Source organism: Lissotriton helveticus, chromosome 7 (genome assembly GCF_964261635.1).
Source record: "Lissotriton helveticus chromosome 7, aLisHel1.1, whole genome shotgun sequence".
NCBI classification, from domain to species: Eukaryota; Metazoa; Chordata; class Amphibia; order Caudata; family Salamandridae; genus Lissotriton; species Lissotriton helveticus.
In genome coordinates this window covers 71174141-71187965 of record NC_136068.1, presented here as the reverse complement: position 1 = coordinate 71187965, position 13825 = coordinate 71174141, and the positions used below count along the sequence as shown (strand labels likewise).

The 13825-nt window shown below is 41.0% G+C and overlaps 1 protein-coding gene across 1 annotated transcript in view; it reads right to left on the bottom strand.

Annotated features, from left to right (window-relative positions):
• Positions 1-13825, bottom strand: part of LOC144768088 (complement C1s subcomponent-like) — a 118494-nt gene that overhangs the window by 36540 nt on the left and 68129 nt on the right. The window contains exons 9-10 of the mRNA XM_078651474.1: positions 13581-13659; positions 12587-12724 (exon numbers count right to left, since the gene is read on the bottom strand). Of these exons, the coding sequence (XP_078507600.1) occupies positions 12587-12724; positions 13581-13659 (217 nt within the window). The remainder of the gene's footprint in view (positions 1-12586; positions 12725-13580; positions 13660-13825) is intronic.

Sequence of the window (13825 nt, the reverse complement as noted above, 5' to 3'; positions counted from 1 at the left end):
CTCAGTTCTCCCCTTCTTATGCTGATACTCTGCCAATTGCCCCTAATTCCCTATTGGTGAGGTGTTGTGTTGTAGTTCTGCTGATTTGTGATATTACCGTTATTGTGTTGTAGTTTTCGTAATGTAGTGCTTTAACTGGTTTGCAGCATAGCGTTATCAGTGGTGTAGTTTTAGTGCTACAGTGTTGCATTTATAGTGTTGTAGTTATCGTATTGTATGTGTTGATGTAGCACTGTATTGTTGTAGTTATACATATTGCAGTTGTTGTAGTGCAGTGTTATAGTTTTAGTGCTACAGATGCAATGTAACAGATATTGGATTGTAATTGTGGTCCAATTCTACTGTTGTTGATGGTAGTGTTAGTTTTGATGTATTGTATTGTCGTGCTGGTGTCACAATGTTGCTGTTCAAACTTGCAATTGTAGTGTTGTTGTGTTTGCAGTGATGCAGTTGTATTATTGTAGTGGTATTTTTGGAGTTGTTCATGTAATTCCAGTCTATATATATATGGTCAAGGCCGCTAAGTCGGCTGAAATGCGTTATGGTGGACTAAGCTGAATGAATTTCAATACAAGATCTGTCGTTGGTGGTTGGTGTCCGTTCCAGTTGTGTGTTCAGATATTCAAGATTGGTTTCAGGAAATATATATATATATATTCGACAAGTATGTAAATTCTGTATAGAAGTGATTTTAACATTTCAATACTAGTATCTAGCAATAGGTGCCACATTTTAATTTTAATATATAGAAGATGAAAGCGTTAACTATCCTTTATCTTTGTACGTGGAGTAGTGTGGCTCACTGGTTAGAGGCGGCAGGCCTGAGAGCAGAAGTCAGCCTGGGACCAGGGTTCAATTCCCGACGCGGCAGGGTCGTGGACCTTGGTCAGCGGACTCGATAATTCTCGCTTCGGTGCTTACTCTAATCAGGGGTTCCACTCGGCAACTCTGGGCATTAGCTTGCCTAATCTCCACAACGGCCCCACCAATTCCAGGGATGCCTGGCTCCACCTTGGGGACTCCCAGCAAGGGACCATCCCACAGGGAAAGCCAGGACGGGTTCCCCAGAGTTATACAGCGCCGGGACGCCCCGTTGCTGGGGCAGCTGTGCGCTTTACAAGTATACTACATTTACATTTACATTTACATTTATTTACATGTGTTTTATTTATGGCTGAAGGTAACTGTACTGCATCCTTTGGCTGTTGCGTTAATGAAATGTAATTCACACAAACAAATTAATTAATTAATTCATAATTTTTCTGTGATCCTACGGACAGCATATCGAAAATGATAGCCAAAAGTATTGTCTGAAGTTTATTCAGGGTGAAGCATGTAGTCTTTTCTCTACATTCATGAAAATATCTTGCACTATGTCACTCAAAATTGGTGCGTACTATGCAATATACCATGTGATCAAGGACTTTCAGGCCAAAACGAGTCATGGTGGATGTGTAGGGAATAAATGAATTTGCACAAAATCCTTGGGTCTGTGTCCCAGCACCTCCTTTGGGGATTCATGTAACGGGTGTTTAAAGACATATATATATATAAATATATATATATATATATATATACATATATATATATATATATATATATATATATATTCACTGAAAAAACCATAGGTTTCAGGCCTTATATAGTTAGGAATTAGCATTTAAAAAACCTTTGAAATTCACTCAAAAAACTATAAGTTTTAGGGGTGTTATAGTTAGCTGGACATGTCACTCATACAAAACCATTAAAATTGCTCCTATATAGTTAGTTGTACTAACTATATTTCGCGCACCCGCAATCCACTGCTGATGATGTCACATATTACATCATTCATGACATTGTCAGTGACATCACTGATGACATCTCAAATGACATCACTGATGACATCATCCAGTGAATGTGGTTTGCTTTGTTATTTAAATATGCATTATATATATAGCAATGTGCATTGAGGAATGAGTGGATATATAAAAATAACTATTTGGATGGAGGATTTAGTAGCAGTGTAATTGACTGTTTACTTTAACAATGTATAGTTTCTCACTAAATATAGTGGATAGTGACTAAACTGTGTGAATATCTGTATCACTTTGTCAGTTGGTGTGTAAACTGGTTCTCCAGTTGCTTACTAGCTATGTGAAAGTGTATTTTATTTATTAATTAGTTAACTGAGTATTTGTATGGGAGAGTGAATGTGTGTGTGGTTCGGTAGGGGGTGTGCGACTGCCAAAAGATGTGTGAATAGTTGATTCATTAGATATATGAAGTTAAAACTACATATTCTAACATATGGCAGTGTATGTGACAGTATAAGTATACATAAGACTCAATGATTGTGTGAGTGACTGTATACTTGTAATAATGATTTTATAATACACTAAGTATGACTTACTATGAAGTGGTGTTTGTATAAGTGTGTAGCTAAGTAAGTATGTAAGTATGATCCATTGTTTGCATAAGTGAGTAGGATAACTTCATATGTGAATAGGTTGTGTGCTGGTGTGTAATGTCGATATAGGTGTATAAGTATTTTTGATAGTGTTTCATTGTTCATGGACAGCATGTATGAGTGAATCTACAGGTAAGTGATTAGATGTGTGTATACATCTAGGAATCACTGAGTGGGTTTTTAGATACTTGTATTGCTGTGTCAATGGATTCAAATATGATACTCTGTATTTTACAAAGAGTGATGAAAGATTTTACTAGAGAAGGAAAAGTTGTATATGATTGTCACGTGGATGATGTCATCAGTGATGTCATCAGTGATGTCATTTGAGATGTCAGCAGTGATGTCGCTGACCATGTCATAAATGATGTAATATGTGACATCATCAGCAGTGGATTGCGGGTGAGCGAAATATAGTTATTACAACTAACTATATAGGAGCAATTTCAATGGTTTTGTGTGAGTGAAATGTCCAGCTAACTATAACACCCCTAAAACTTATAGTTTTTGGAGTGAATTTGCAAGGTTTTTTAAATGCTAATTCGTAACTATATAAGGCCTGAAACCTATGGTGTTTTCAGTGAATTTCAAAGGTTTTTTAAATGCTAATTCTTTTAGCGGATAAGGTTTAAATATACTAATATCCTAGTGGGACCACCTGATCAGCCCTAGGGGGTCAGGGTGTTTCTACCCTGCCCCCTTTTTGTGTTCTACACGTTTGTTTTTCTGCTTTCTTGTGCCTCAGTCTACCGAGCACAAGATGGATGCCAACACTTCCTGGTTAGAAGTGTTGACAGCCAATGAGCATGCAGCTTTCTCTGGAAGGCATGCTGATTGGCTGCCACTGTCTGTCAACACTAGCACAAGATGGATGCCAACACTTCCTGGTTAGAAGTGTTGACAGCCAATGAGCATGCAGCTTTCTCGGGAAGGCATGCTGATTGGCTGCTACTGTCTGTCAACACTCCAAACCAGGAAGTGTTGGCAGCCATCTTGTTCGTCGCTAGAACTGAGTCAAACACTTTTTTTTCATAACTCCTACTTTCAAACTGCCATTTCATTTCCACAACTCGTCTGAATACAACCACATCTACCTTCAAGATGCCTAAAGTCTGGATTGTGGGTCATAGCTTTGTTCACTGGAGTGAAAAGTATGCATTAAACAGAGGTATTTACAACCTTGATTTACCAAATGTGGATATTATGTGGATTGGCCAGAGAGGATTGAGATGTCACCAGTTGATACCATTGGTAAAATCCTTTATGCATCTACCACACCCTGACCTCATAATTGTGCACTGTGGTGAAAATGACCTGGGCACTTTGACGGGGAAGGTCTGGAAATGCTTTTAAAGGACACCTTTGGGCAATTGATGTCACTTTTTCCAAAAACTGCCTTGGTATATTCTAATACATGCCAAAGGCAAAAATGGAACTGGTCCAACCAATTTTGTCCACAGATTGAGAAACCAAGGAAATATGTGAATAAATCTGTTTCTGCTTTCCTCAGAGACTATGGTATGGGTTCCATATACCACACAATCTTGTGTTACAACATGCAAGGCATTTATAGGAGAGATAATAGGAACACCATCACTTTACAGATGAGGGGAATAGAGTCTTCCTCTTGAATTTTAGACTCTGTATCGGTACCTACTTGTAGGTACAAAAAACACCCACATAAAACAACAGCTCTTTTCAGAGCTACCCTACCTCTAAGTACTATAAATTCTTTTTTTACTCTAATTTTTTACACTGTTTTTCCCCGTGGTGCGCTCAGGGTACGCGTACCTGAAAGCGTACATGGCAACGCAACCATCGCTTACCCCGTGAAAATTTAAAAAAATATATGATTTTTTTTTTGCCCTTCAGGGCCCTTCTAGGCCCCCCTCATAAAACCTAGGGGGTCTGGGGGTATCTACCCTGCCCCCTTTTAATCATTTCCCCCTTTTTTTTCACCTCTTGTGTCTCGATTCTCCTGAGACACAAGATGGCGGACTCTCCGGACTGTTTAGAATGTTGACAGACACCCGAGAGCCAATCAGCTTTCCGCTCGCGCACTCCCGTGGCGCGCCCAGTGCGCTCCCCGGTACGCGTACCGGTAAGCGCTGGAAGCGCGCATATAGATATATATGTGTTTTTGAAGTTCATTTTCGTAAAACCACTGGAGCAATTTTCACCAAATATAGAAAAGGCACTTCTGCGTACCAGTCCCTACAATTTTGCAAAGTTTGGTGTAATTCCATTCAGCGGCTCGGGCTGTAGCCTTGTCTATTCGTCCTATGGAAATTAACATGGGGAAAACACGTTTTGGGGCCCACCTTTTTTCTCGGCCCCCGCATGACGAATCCCCCGAAACTTCCAGGGAAGAAGCGGAGCGGAGCTGGCCTAAATTTTGGAAAATTACACGCAAATTCTTCAACCGGCGCCAAAGTTAATCCCAATAGAATGTTGCGGATTTCCTATGGTAGCTAGGTCCTAACTATATATACCTAGGTAATATACAGGAATGTTATAGTTCGGCTCAGGTTTCAATCATACAAAACGGAAATTTTCTGCATCCTCGGATTCAATGCCATCCCATGCGCTGATGACACCCAACTAATCCTCTCTCTCACGGTAGACACCGCCACCACCAGGGTCAACTTCCAGAATGCCGTGACCAATGTCACAGACTGGATGAGATCCAACTGCCTGAAGCTAAACACGGACAAAATGAAAGTGCTCAACTTTGGAAGGAACAACTCCCCATGGGACAACACATGGTAATCCACTGCTCTCGGGCTCGACTCCTACTCCCGCCAACCATGCCCGCAACCTCGCCATCATCCTGGACAGCGGCCTCTCCATGAAGCACCAGATCAATGCAGTAGCCTATTCCTGTTTCCACATCCTTTGCATGCTTCATAGGATTTTGAGGTGGATCCCCATCAGTGCCAGAAAAACAGTGACTCAAGCCCTCGCCACCAGCCAACTGGACTACAGAAATGACCTCTACGCCAAAACCACCACCCATCTCCTCAAGCGACTACCGTCCTATACAGAGCGCCACAGCCAAACTCATCCTCAACCTGCCCAAATAAAACAGCATCACCCACCATCTCAGAAGCCTCCAATGGCTCCTTGTCCAGAAGAAATGGCAGTTCAAGCTCCTGACACTTCCCTTCAAGGACACTCCTACAGGGACCACTGACTGACCTTCTACCAGCTGACCAGACTACTTAGATCCGCCGCCCTAACAGATGTCCCCCGCATCTGGGGGAGCTGCAGTGGAGGTCGAGCCTTCTCCTACCTAGCTACAAAGTCCTGGAATTACCTCCCACTTCACCTTTGAACCTCTCCAACTTCATAAAGGACATTAAGAACTGGCCTGAGGTTCTCCATACCTTAGCACCTGGGTACCCCTCGGGGTGATAAGCAGTGCTATACAAAAACTGGTTGATTGACTGTAGGAATCTAATGTAACACTACATTTGGACTGTAAGGTGACTATAATATCATCTACTGTATGGACAACAAGCTGCAATAAGGAAATGTAGTTCCTATGGCAGGATATTAAAGCAGTACAACATTTTAATTGTGTGGTTTTCCACAATCAAAATGTTACTGTGAATCACAGGCTTTAAAACAAAAGTGGAGTTGTCACAGTGCTCATTAGGGCTGCTCCTTTTTACATGTTTTGCTGACCAATCAACTCATCACTGATCTTTTATTGGTACCCCTACAATATCAGTCAAGCCTACTTTCTTTTATGTTTCACATGTTTTTAGGAATAAAGCTTATAAGCAAATATTTCCTGTAACACACCTGGGCCTCTGCATGACAGCAAACTAAGACCTCACCATAAATTCTGATGGGCATGGTAACCAGATGTAGTGGGTCTCTCAAAATCTCTATGTGAAACACTAGGGAAAGCACAGGGGAACCGGTGCAGAAACTCAGATAAATATTCTAATAGGCGGCCACCCGGTAGTGTCCACTGTGACTCAAATGTCATATAGAGGGAGAGAAAACAGAGTCAAACAAGCAATAATGCTACTGATCCTCCAGCTGGTTTCTGCATTCTGTATCCTGAAGAGCTACCCCAGCCCCACCTGCGAGCCAGCTCCATCAAGGTAACGTGAAAACCCAAAGCCTTATTTCGCACATCAGCACTAATTGATTGTTCATTTTCCAGACTCAGTCAGCAAGGATTCCCAACACTCTTAACATGTTGCTTCTCTTCAGATTTTCCAGTGCCTCCAGTTTCTCCTTCAGTCGCGCCAAAGCACTCACAACGGTTCCTCCAAAATTCTTGACCTTTCCTATATCCTTGACAACATCCACCTTATGACTTTCAAGTGCCTTTACTTTGGTTCAGGCTGATGTCAATGTAATTTATTTGCCAATACTTGGCTTGATAATCCCTCTAGTTTCTCCTTCACACCCTTCACCACTGAGCAGCTGGAGGAGAGCGTCTTGATGCATCAAGGGCGTTAATAGAATGCAGTAGTCTGTTAACCTCTTGAGAGATGAACATCAACTGGGGGATCTTTAGTAAAGGCTTTCTTACCACAGCTTTGCACTTCTTTTCCAAGCCATGATGTTCATGACAAACTTCTAAGGGAGGAATAAAGAGGCAGAATGCTCGCTAAAGTTCAAGGATTTGGCTTCTTGACTGCTTTCAGTCCCCCAGAGTCATGTAGGTTCAGGTTCACCACATGGGGCAAGCCGATAGAGCCAGGCCCTTCACAGGCCATTTACAGTGGTATGTAGTGCTCATGGTTTAAGGGGCCCAACTCCGCTGGCCCATGGGGAACACCACATGCAATCGACTCATTCAGGCCAGCCACATCCACAGTACATGCCTCACTAGCCGGACACAACTCTGGAGGCCCCTGCCAGGTCACATCAGCTCCGATACTTTATTGGCGCTGCCTCAGTGTCCCACATCTGGGGTTGGCTGATGGCGAACAGAACCAACATCCTTATCCCTCAGTGTGCTGATGCCTGATATCAGAGGTAGAATCAGGGAAGCCATGGCCTCTGGCACCCGGTCCACCTTCACAAACGGCACTGATATTCTCTGAATATGTGCTCGGAAGCCAGTTCTTCCTTCTCCCAGTAGTGGGAGGCCTCTCGCACCCTGAGGAAGGCCGAGAAAATGAGAAACAGGACCCCTGTAGGGAGCGTCGTAGATCAGCAGCTATCTCGGCCCGTGATCGGAGTTGCCTCTTTTTCACGCCTTTAGCACTTGCAAATCATGATAAATACCACTGTAACATTTATTTTTGGAGAGCTATCATTTCATGGGGTTACTATGTGGACTCATTTATGTGACAAACTGTCATTGAGAGTATAAAACCAACTATTGTTGCATTTATTGCAGCTTTTATCAAATTGTGATGCTGGACTGTTCTCATGAGGCACAGGGTCAGACTGATTTGCATATGGCCATGTCTGAACTGGGGTGGCAGAGTGGGATAAAGAACGGTGATGGATTAAACCTAGATCTTTTGACTGGGTGTGAGTGTTTGATTGGTTCAGATGCTCCGTCCATCACCACCCCCTTTTGTACCGCTCTTTGTTAACTGACAGAGTCTGCATGATTTAGTTAGAACATGGCATCCACTTAATGTCCAGGTGACCAGACTTTGTGTGAGAAATGCTATTATAACTGTCCTTTAACAGGTGAAAAGCCAGAATGATTCCTGGTCATTGCACAATTTGTTTCACATTTACTGTGACTAGCAATCTGAAATATTATTTTTTGGGGCTAGGTTCAATATAGGGCCAGACTGTCTGCCTAAACAAGTCCCAATTTTACATAGTATACTTTTAGCTTTTTCTTTTATATGTTTGCATAACATGGTATGCACTTGAACTGTTTTAGGACTGTATCCTAGTTATATGGAGGATTTGAGGTGTGATCCTAATTCCGGTGAGAGTAACACCATCTGCATTTTACCCACATCGACCTCAATACTTGAAGCACAATCAATGACCTATTGCAAGCTCAAATAATGGTATGACACACATATTTTAGCTGAAGGCATGTATACGACCTGTTGTAATTTATAGAAGTTCAGGGAATACTGTTATGAGCTTTTTTATATAGAAGCATGTGCGTATGGCCCTGTTCATGTTAGATTTTAATGAACTAATATACGCGGTTTGTGTAAGTATTTAGTATTTTAAATGTAATATGACTTTTTTTTACTATTGCGTGGTTCTCGTCATGTAATAGTTTAATTAATTATGCATGGTAAATAAATAAATTTGAATTTGAAATGTAACTAATATATATTAATGTAGCACAGTTTATTTGATGTAATATGCGTCTTCAATTCTGGACGTATAGACATGCTTCCATCCAAAAGTTTAAAAAAAAATCAAAATAAAATTGTTATCTGCACCTCTGTAGTATTGTAATCCAGATTTTAAATTGTGTTGTATTGGGATTATAGTGATTTTGTGCCTTATTTAAACTTCGGAGAATGGGATACTACATCATAAACATGGCGAGCGTCCCATTTGCAGTATTACAAGTGCATTATAGGCAATGACACTTGTAATACGGTGTATTGGATATCTGCCGTAATTTTATGGAGCTTAAGTAAGACCCCTAGCATTGCAATGTTACTTTGTTTTTTGCTGTAGTATTTTGGTCTTATTGTAATGCTATTATGTCAGAGTTGTGGTGTGATGTAGTGTTGGTGTGTTGGCATAGTAGTAATGGTGTTGCATATAAAGCATTATTTTTGTTATTGTGTGGTATTGCAATTATATTGTTGTAATGCTGACCCTGTGGTCTTGCACTTGCATTGTAGAAGTAATTTCTCCTTTAGGTAATTGCATGGCTCTATTTGTAGGGCTTGAGCTATCATTGTGGTTTCCATACTATTAGTGTAAATGAAGGGTGTAGGAGTGATTATATTGCCGAAGTGCTGCAATGGTGTATCTGTAGTGGTGTAGTTGTACTGTTGTAGCATTGTATTGTATTGAAGTATTACAGGTATATGGTGTGTTTGTAGTATTGTTGCAGTGTTAAGGTGTTGCAATTTTTCTTAACACAGAATATATTTTAGTGCTACAGTTCTAGAATAGAAGTGTTATAATAATAGTTTTGAATCTGTATTGCTGTGTTTGTAGTGGCAGTGTTGGGCTTTCATAGTGGTAGATTAATAACAGTGTTGTGGCAATGTTGTTGTGGTGGTATTAAGTATTGTAACTGTAGTGTTGCATTTGCCAAACTTGAATGTTGCAATAATAGTGTTGTAGTGTTACAGCTGAAATGTTCCAATTGCAGAGCAATACTTTTTGTTGTAGTGGTTTGATATCAGCGATATAGTTGTAGTGTTGCAATATTGTGGTTGTAGTGATATAATATTGTGGTGTTGATCTTCTGAACTGCTGTAATGTTTTAGAGCTGTATTGTTGTATTTTTGTAATGCTTTGGTGTTTTATAGCAATTGCACAGCAGTGTTATGTTAATGAAGGTCTATTGTAGTCTTGGTGAGTTGTGAGTGTGGAGTTGGAGTGGTGTAGCAGTGTTGTGCTCACAGGGTTATTATTTTTCAACTGCAGTGCTGAAATGTTGTTTTAGTGCTGTAGTGGTAGTGTTGATGTTGTACATGTAATGTTCTATATGTATGTGATGTTGATGGTGTAGTATTGTATAGACATTGTGGTAGGGTGATATTTTTGCATCACTGTTGCAGAAGTATATTAGTGGTAACGTTTTGTAGTTATTGTATTCCAAGTGTAGTGTGTTAGTGCAGAGTTTGTAATGATGTGTAACATTGTACTTGTACTTTGACTACTGCAGTAGGGTGGTTGAAGTGCTGTATTTTGCTATATCTTTCCAAAGAGCTTCCCAGAGAATGCAAGATTTCTGGAGAGGGTTGAGTGCTCCTTGCACGTTCAGGCTGAATGTGTTTGAGTGCCATGCTCACCGTTTGGTTCAGCATCTGTAGTTGCCTAAACTACACTGGCATTACTGCTTTTGAAGTAACCCGGAGGGATACTGCCCAAGCACCATGGAGCAAGAATGACAGCAGCAGACTGCAGAGATCAGTGGTGGTCACAGGGTATCAAACTTGAGCTTTTTTTTCATATGCCAGACAAACACCATGAGTTTCAGGAAAGGGAAATAGACATGTCTTATAAACTGCCCTCTTCAAGATGGTGGTCTGTCCAGGGAATTTTATCTGAGGTTCAGAATTAAAGATGCAGGAGAATACATTCCTGTCATGTCAGTTCCTGTTTGAAGCATACATAAAGTGATATTTACAAGCTATGGGTGTGTCGCAATGCAGTTATATTCTTTTTTTGGGCTGCATTATTCCCCCACTGTCTACAATTTCTGCCCCTGATTTTTGCTTCATGCAGTTTGAAATTCTACTCAGGGGCATAACTTCGGGGAGGAAGTTTGGGGTATTAAACCCCCCAAAAATGTATTCTGTTATAAATAGTTGGATAGAAAGCTTTTCAGTCGGGTATGATAAAGTCTCTGCTGGATTTCACTTGAGAATTTTTACATGTACACACTGACAAAAAAACGCACACAGTCTCTCACTCATTGCGGATTTGAAGTCCTTAAAAAATTTTGATTCATTTGACAAATTTTGTGTTTTAAGTGCCCCAGACAATCTGGCCTCCTCTGTCTTTCCAGCGCCCTTTAACCTCAATCATGTCCTACTTCTCATATATTTTGTTTTAAGAAGATTCGCCCAGTGTGACTGTTAAGATACATGAAGCTTACACCCCCCCACCCCCAATCCTAATGTCTAAGATACGCCCCTGATTCTACTGGATATAAACATGGGTGCCATTACTTGTCTCTTTCCTCTTGCCTGATGTCAGGGGAAGTTTGGTGTTTTGCTATCAACATTAATATTAATTTTCCTCTTCAATCTAGAACTACAAGATTTCAAGGAGGATTATAATTTTATCTTTTTCAGGTTTTCCTCCTGTTGGGGAACGCTTATGGAGAAATGTGTCGCCCTTTACATGTACTATTAATTGCGGGGTGGAATTGTGGTTGCTGGGAGAAATCGCCCTTTTCTCATGCACTCAAGAAGGAAACTCAACAGGCCTTCTCCGCGTATGGTCCGTGACATAGTAGTAGTGCTGTCACATTTTAGTTGTAAGGTTGATGCAGTACTGTAGTGTTGTATTTGTGGCTGGGGGTGAGTGTTTGTATTGTCAACGCTCCGTCCATCATCCCCTTTGGTTTTTCTTTGTTCGCCCTAAGTTGGCAGGGTATGCTCAGACGTGAGTCCCTTGCTCACTTTGCCACTGGATTCAAGCAAGCCCGGCTGAAGACGGCTGCAATGCCAGAAACCGGTCCTGGGAAGCTTGATTCCGGTCCAGGGAAGACATGGCTTGGAAGTTCGGGCTGGACTGTTCCCATGAGGCACAGGGTCAGACTGATTTGCATATGGCCATGTCTGAACTGGGGTGGCGGAGTGAGCTAAAGAACGGTGATGGATTAAACCCAGATCAGTTGACTGGGGGTGAGTGTTTGTATTGTCAACGCTCCGTCCATCATCCTCTTTGGTTTATCTTTATTTGTGGCATTGACCATGGTTCCTGTCAAGGTACAGATATCACCACTAGGCCAGACGTAATTTCTAAATTTGGACTGTTGCCGTTGATGATGTTGGATGTAATGTCCTTGGCCACCCTGACAGACTGTACTCTACCCATCAAACTCTGAATCTGGGAATTGGTGTTCAAGGAACCTTTTGAGAGTGGATCTGCTAAGCTAATGATTGTATTTCATTCCCAAAAGGATTAATATAAGTCTGAATCTCACCAGTGGGAAAACCACATGTGCACCCCCTCTGCCCTGTGTTGTCTTTCCTCTTACTTTTACTCCAAAACAATCTACTCTGTGGATGTGTGCATCAAACGCAATATATTGATGGCCCTACCTGACTCTGAGGTTGCTCCATCATATTCTTGGTGTGCCCTCTGCTTTGCTACTTTGGCACTGTTTGAACACCTCAGTTTGCCTAAAGAAAGAGCTACACTGGAGCTTCCTTTATTGAATCTCCAGGCCTAAATTGAAATCATGGGTGCAAAGCAATGCCATATGCTTATCTATTATGTGTCTTTCTCTGCACAAAACATGCTCACCCAACCTCACAGTACCATTTCCTGTGGACACCATTTTGTAATATGGCTGTCTGCAGCTGTAGCGAATCTCAGCCAGGTAATCATACTTTTCTGTGCCGGAGAGGAACGTGAGTTCAGCGTTGTCAACATTTTCTGGGGGGACACATGTCACCGCTAAAAATAAAAAGAGAGATGAAGTTATGTACAAAACATCCACAACCAGCAAATACAGGTGAGATGATATGAAGTGTGAAGTGCCATCTTGTCCACAATCCGGTGAAAGTAATTCCACATTTGAATCATATATGCTGCATTAATATTAGTTATTTCACATTTTAAATTATATATGTGTATTAAAATGAAGCTATTGCAATTAAATAAAATCATGATGATGTGTTTAAGTGTGTTTTCTGGTTTAGGCTAATCCAGGCCTCAGTTATTCCTCAACTCCTTTTTAAAAATAATCCCTGCATCATGAAATATTGGAGCAAGCCTTTTGCTACTTTCCAATGCTCTTCCTGCTAGCAGACTATTGCATTCAATCTTGATTGTTGTCTTTTGTTTATATAACTAGTTTGTTCTGAAATCTCCAGCTGTCATTAGTTCAGAAGGGGCAAAACTTTATTCATGTAGTGGGTTAGTTCTAAGGTGATTGCATTATTTGACATTTTAGAATATTGCAGTATCAATTGTGGAACATTTTATATTTTGGATGACACCAGGCTGACTTTGCAGATTGTATAATTTGTTATGGTGAAATTTATTGTAAAAGACCCCTAAATTTGGAGGTGAGTCAGATTCTCAAACACCCTTTTTTAGTCAGTCCTTTCTTATTGAGTGTATTTTGAAAGACTGTTTTGAGGCTTGTCTCTAGGGACATATTACCTCAGTGTTTTGAGGTCAACACCGTCTCCGACCCCCTAAATTGGGTTTACCACTGTCGTGTAGATTATTTAAGTGATAGAGCGCACACACTCCCAACAGTTAAACTCTGTAAATATTCAAGCAGTTTTGCTCAGCACAGACTTACGCTGACATTCTGGTTTTGTACGACTCCACTGTCCGTCGCCTCGACACTCCGTACGGAAGGATCTCTTGCTAACATCACCCTGAAAAGTAATGAGGACCACATCACCACCAGGCTGTATAATAATCCTAATAATTTAAATAGTATCACATCCCTTTCTAGCCACTTTGTTTTGGTAGATGTGGATTACCCTGGTCTCTGACACAAGGTCTCCTTTTCTGACTATGTTTTCCACTTCTGGAGGCAAT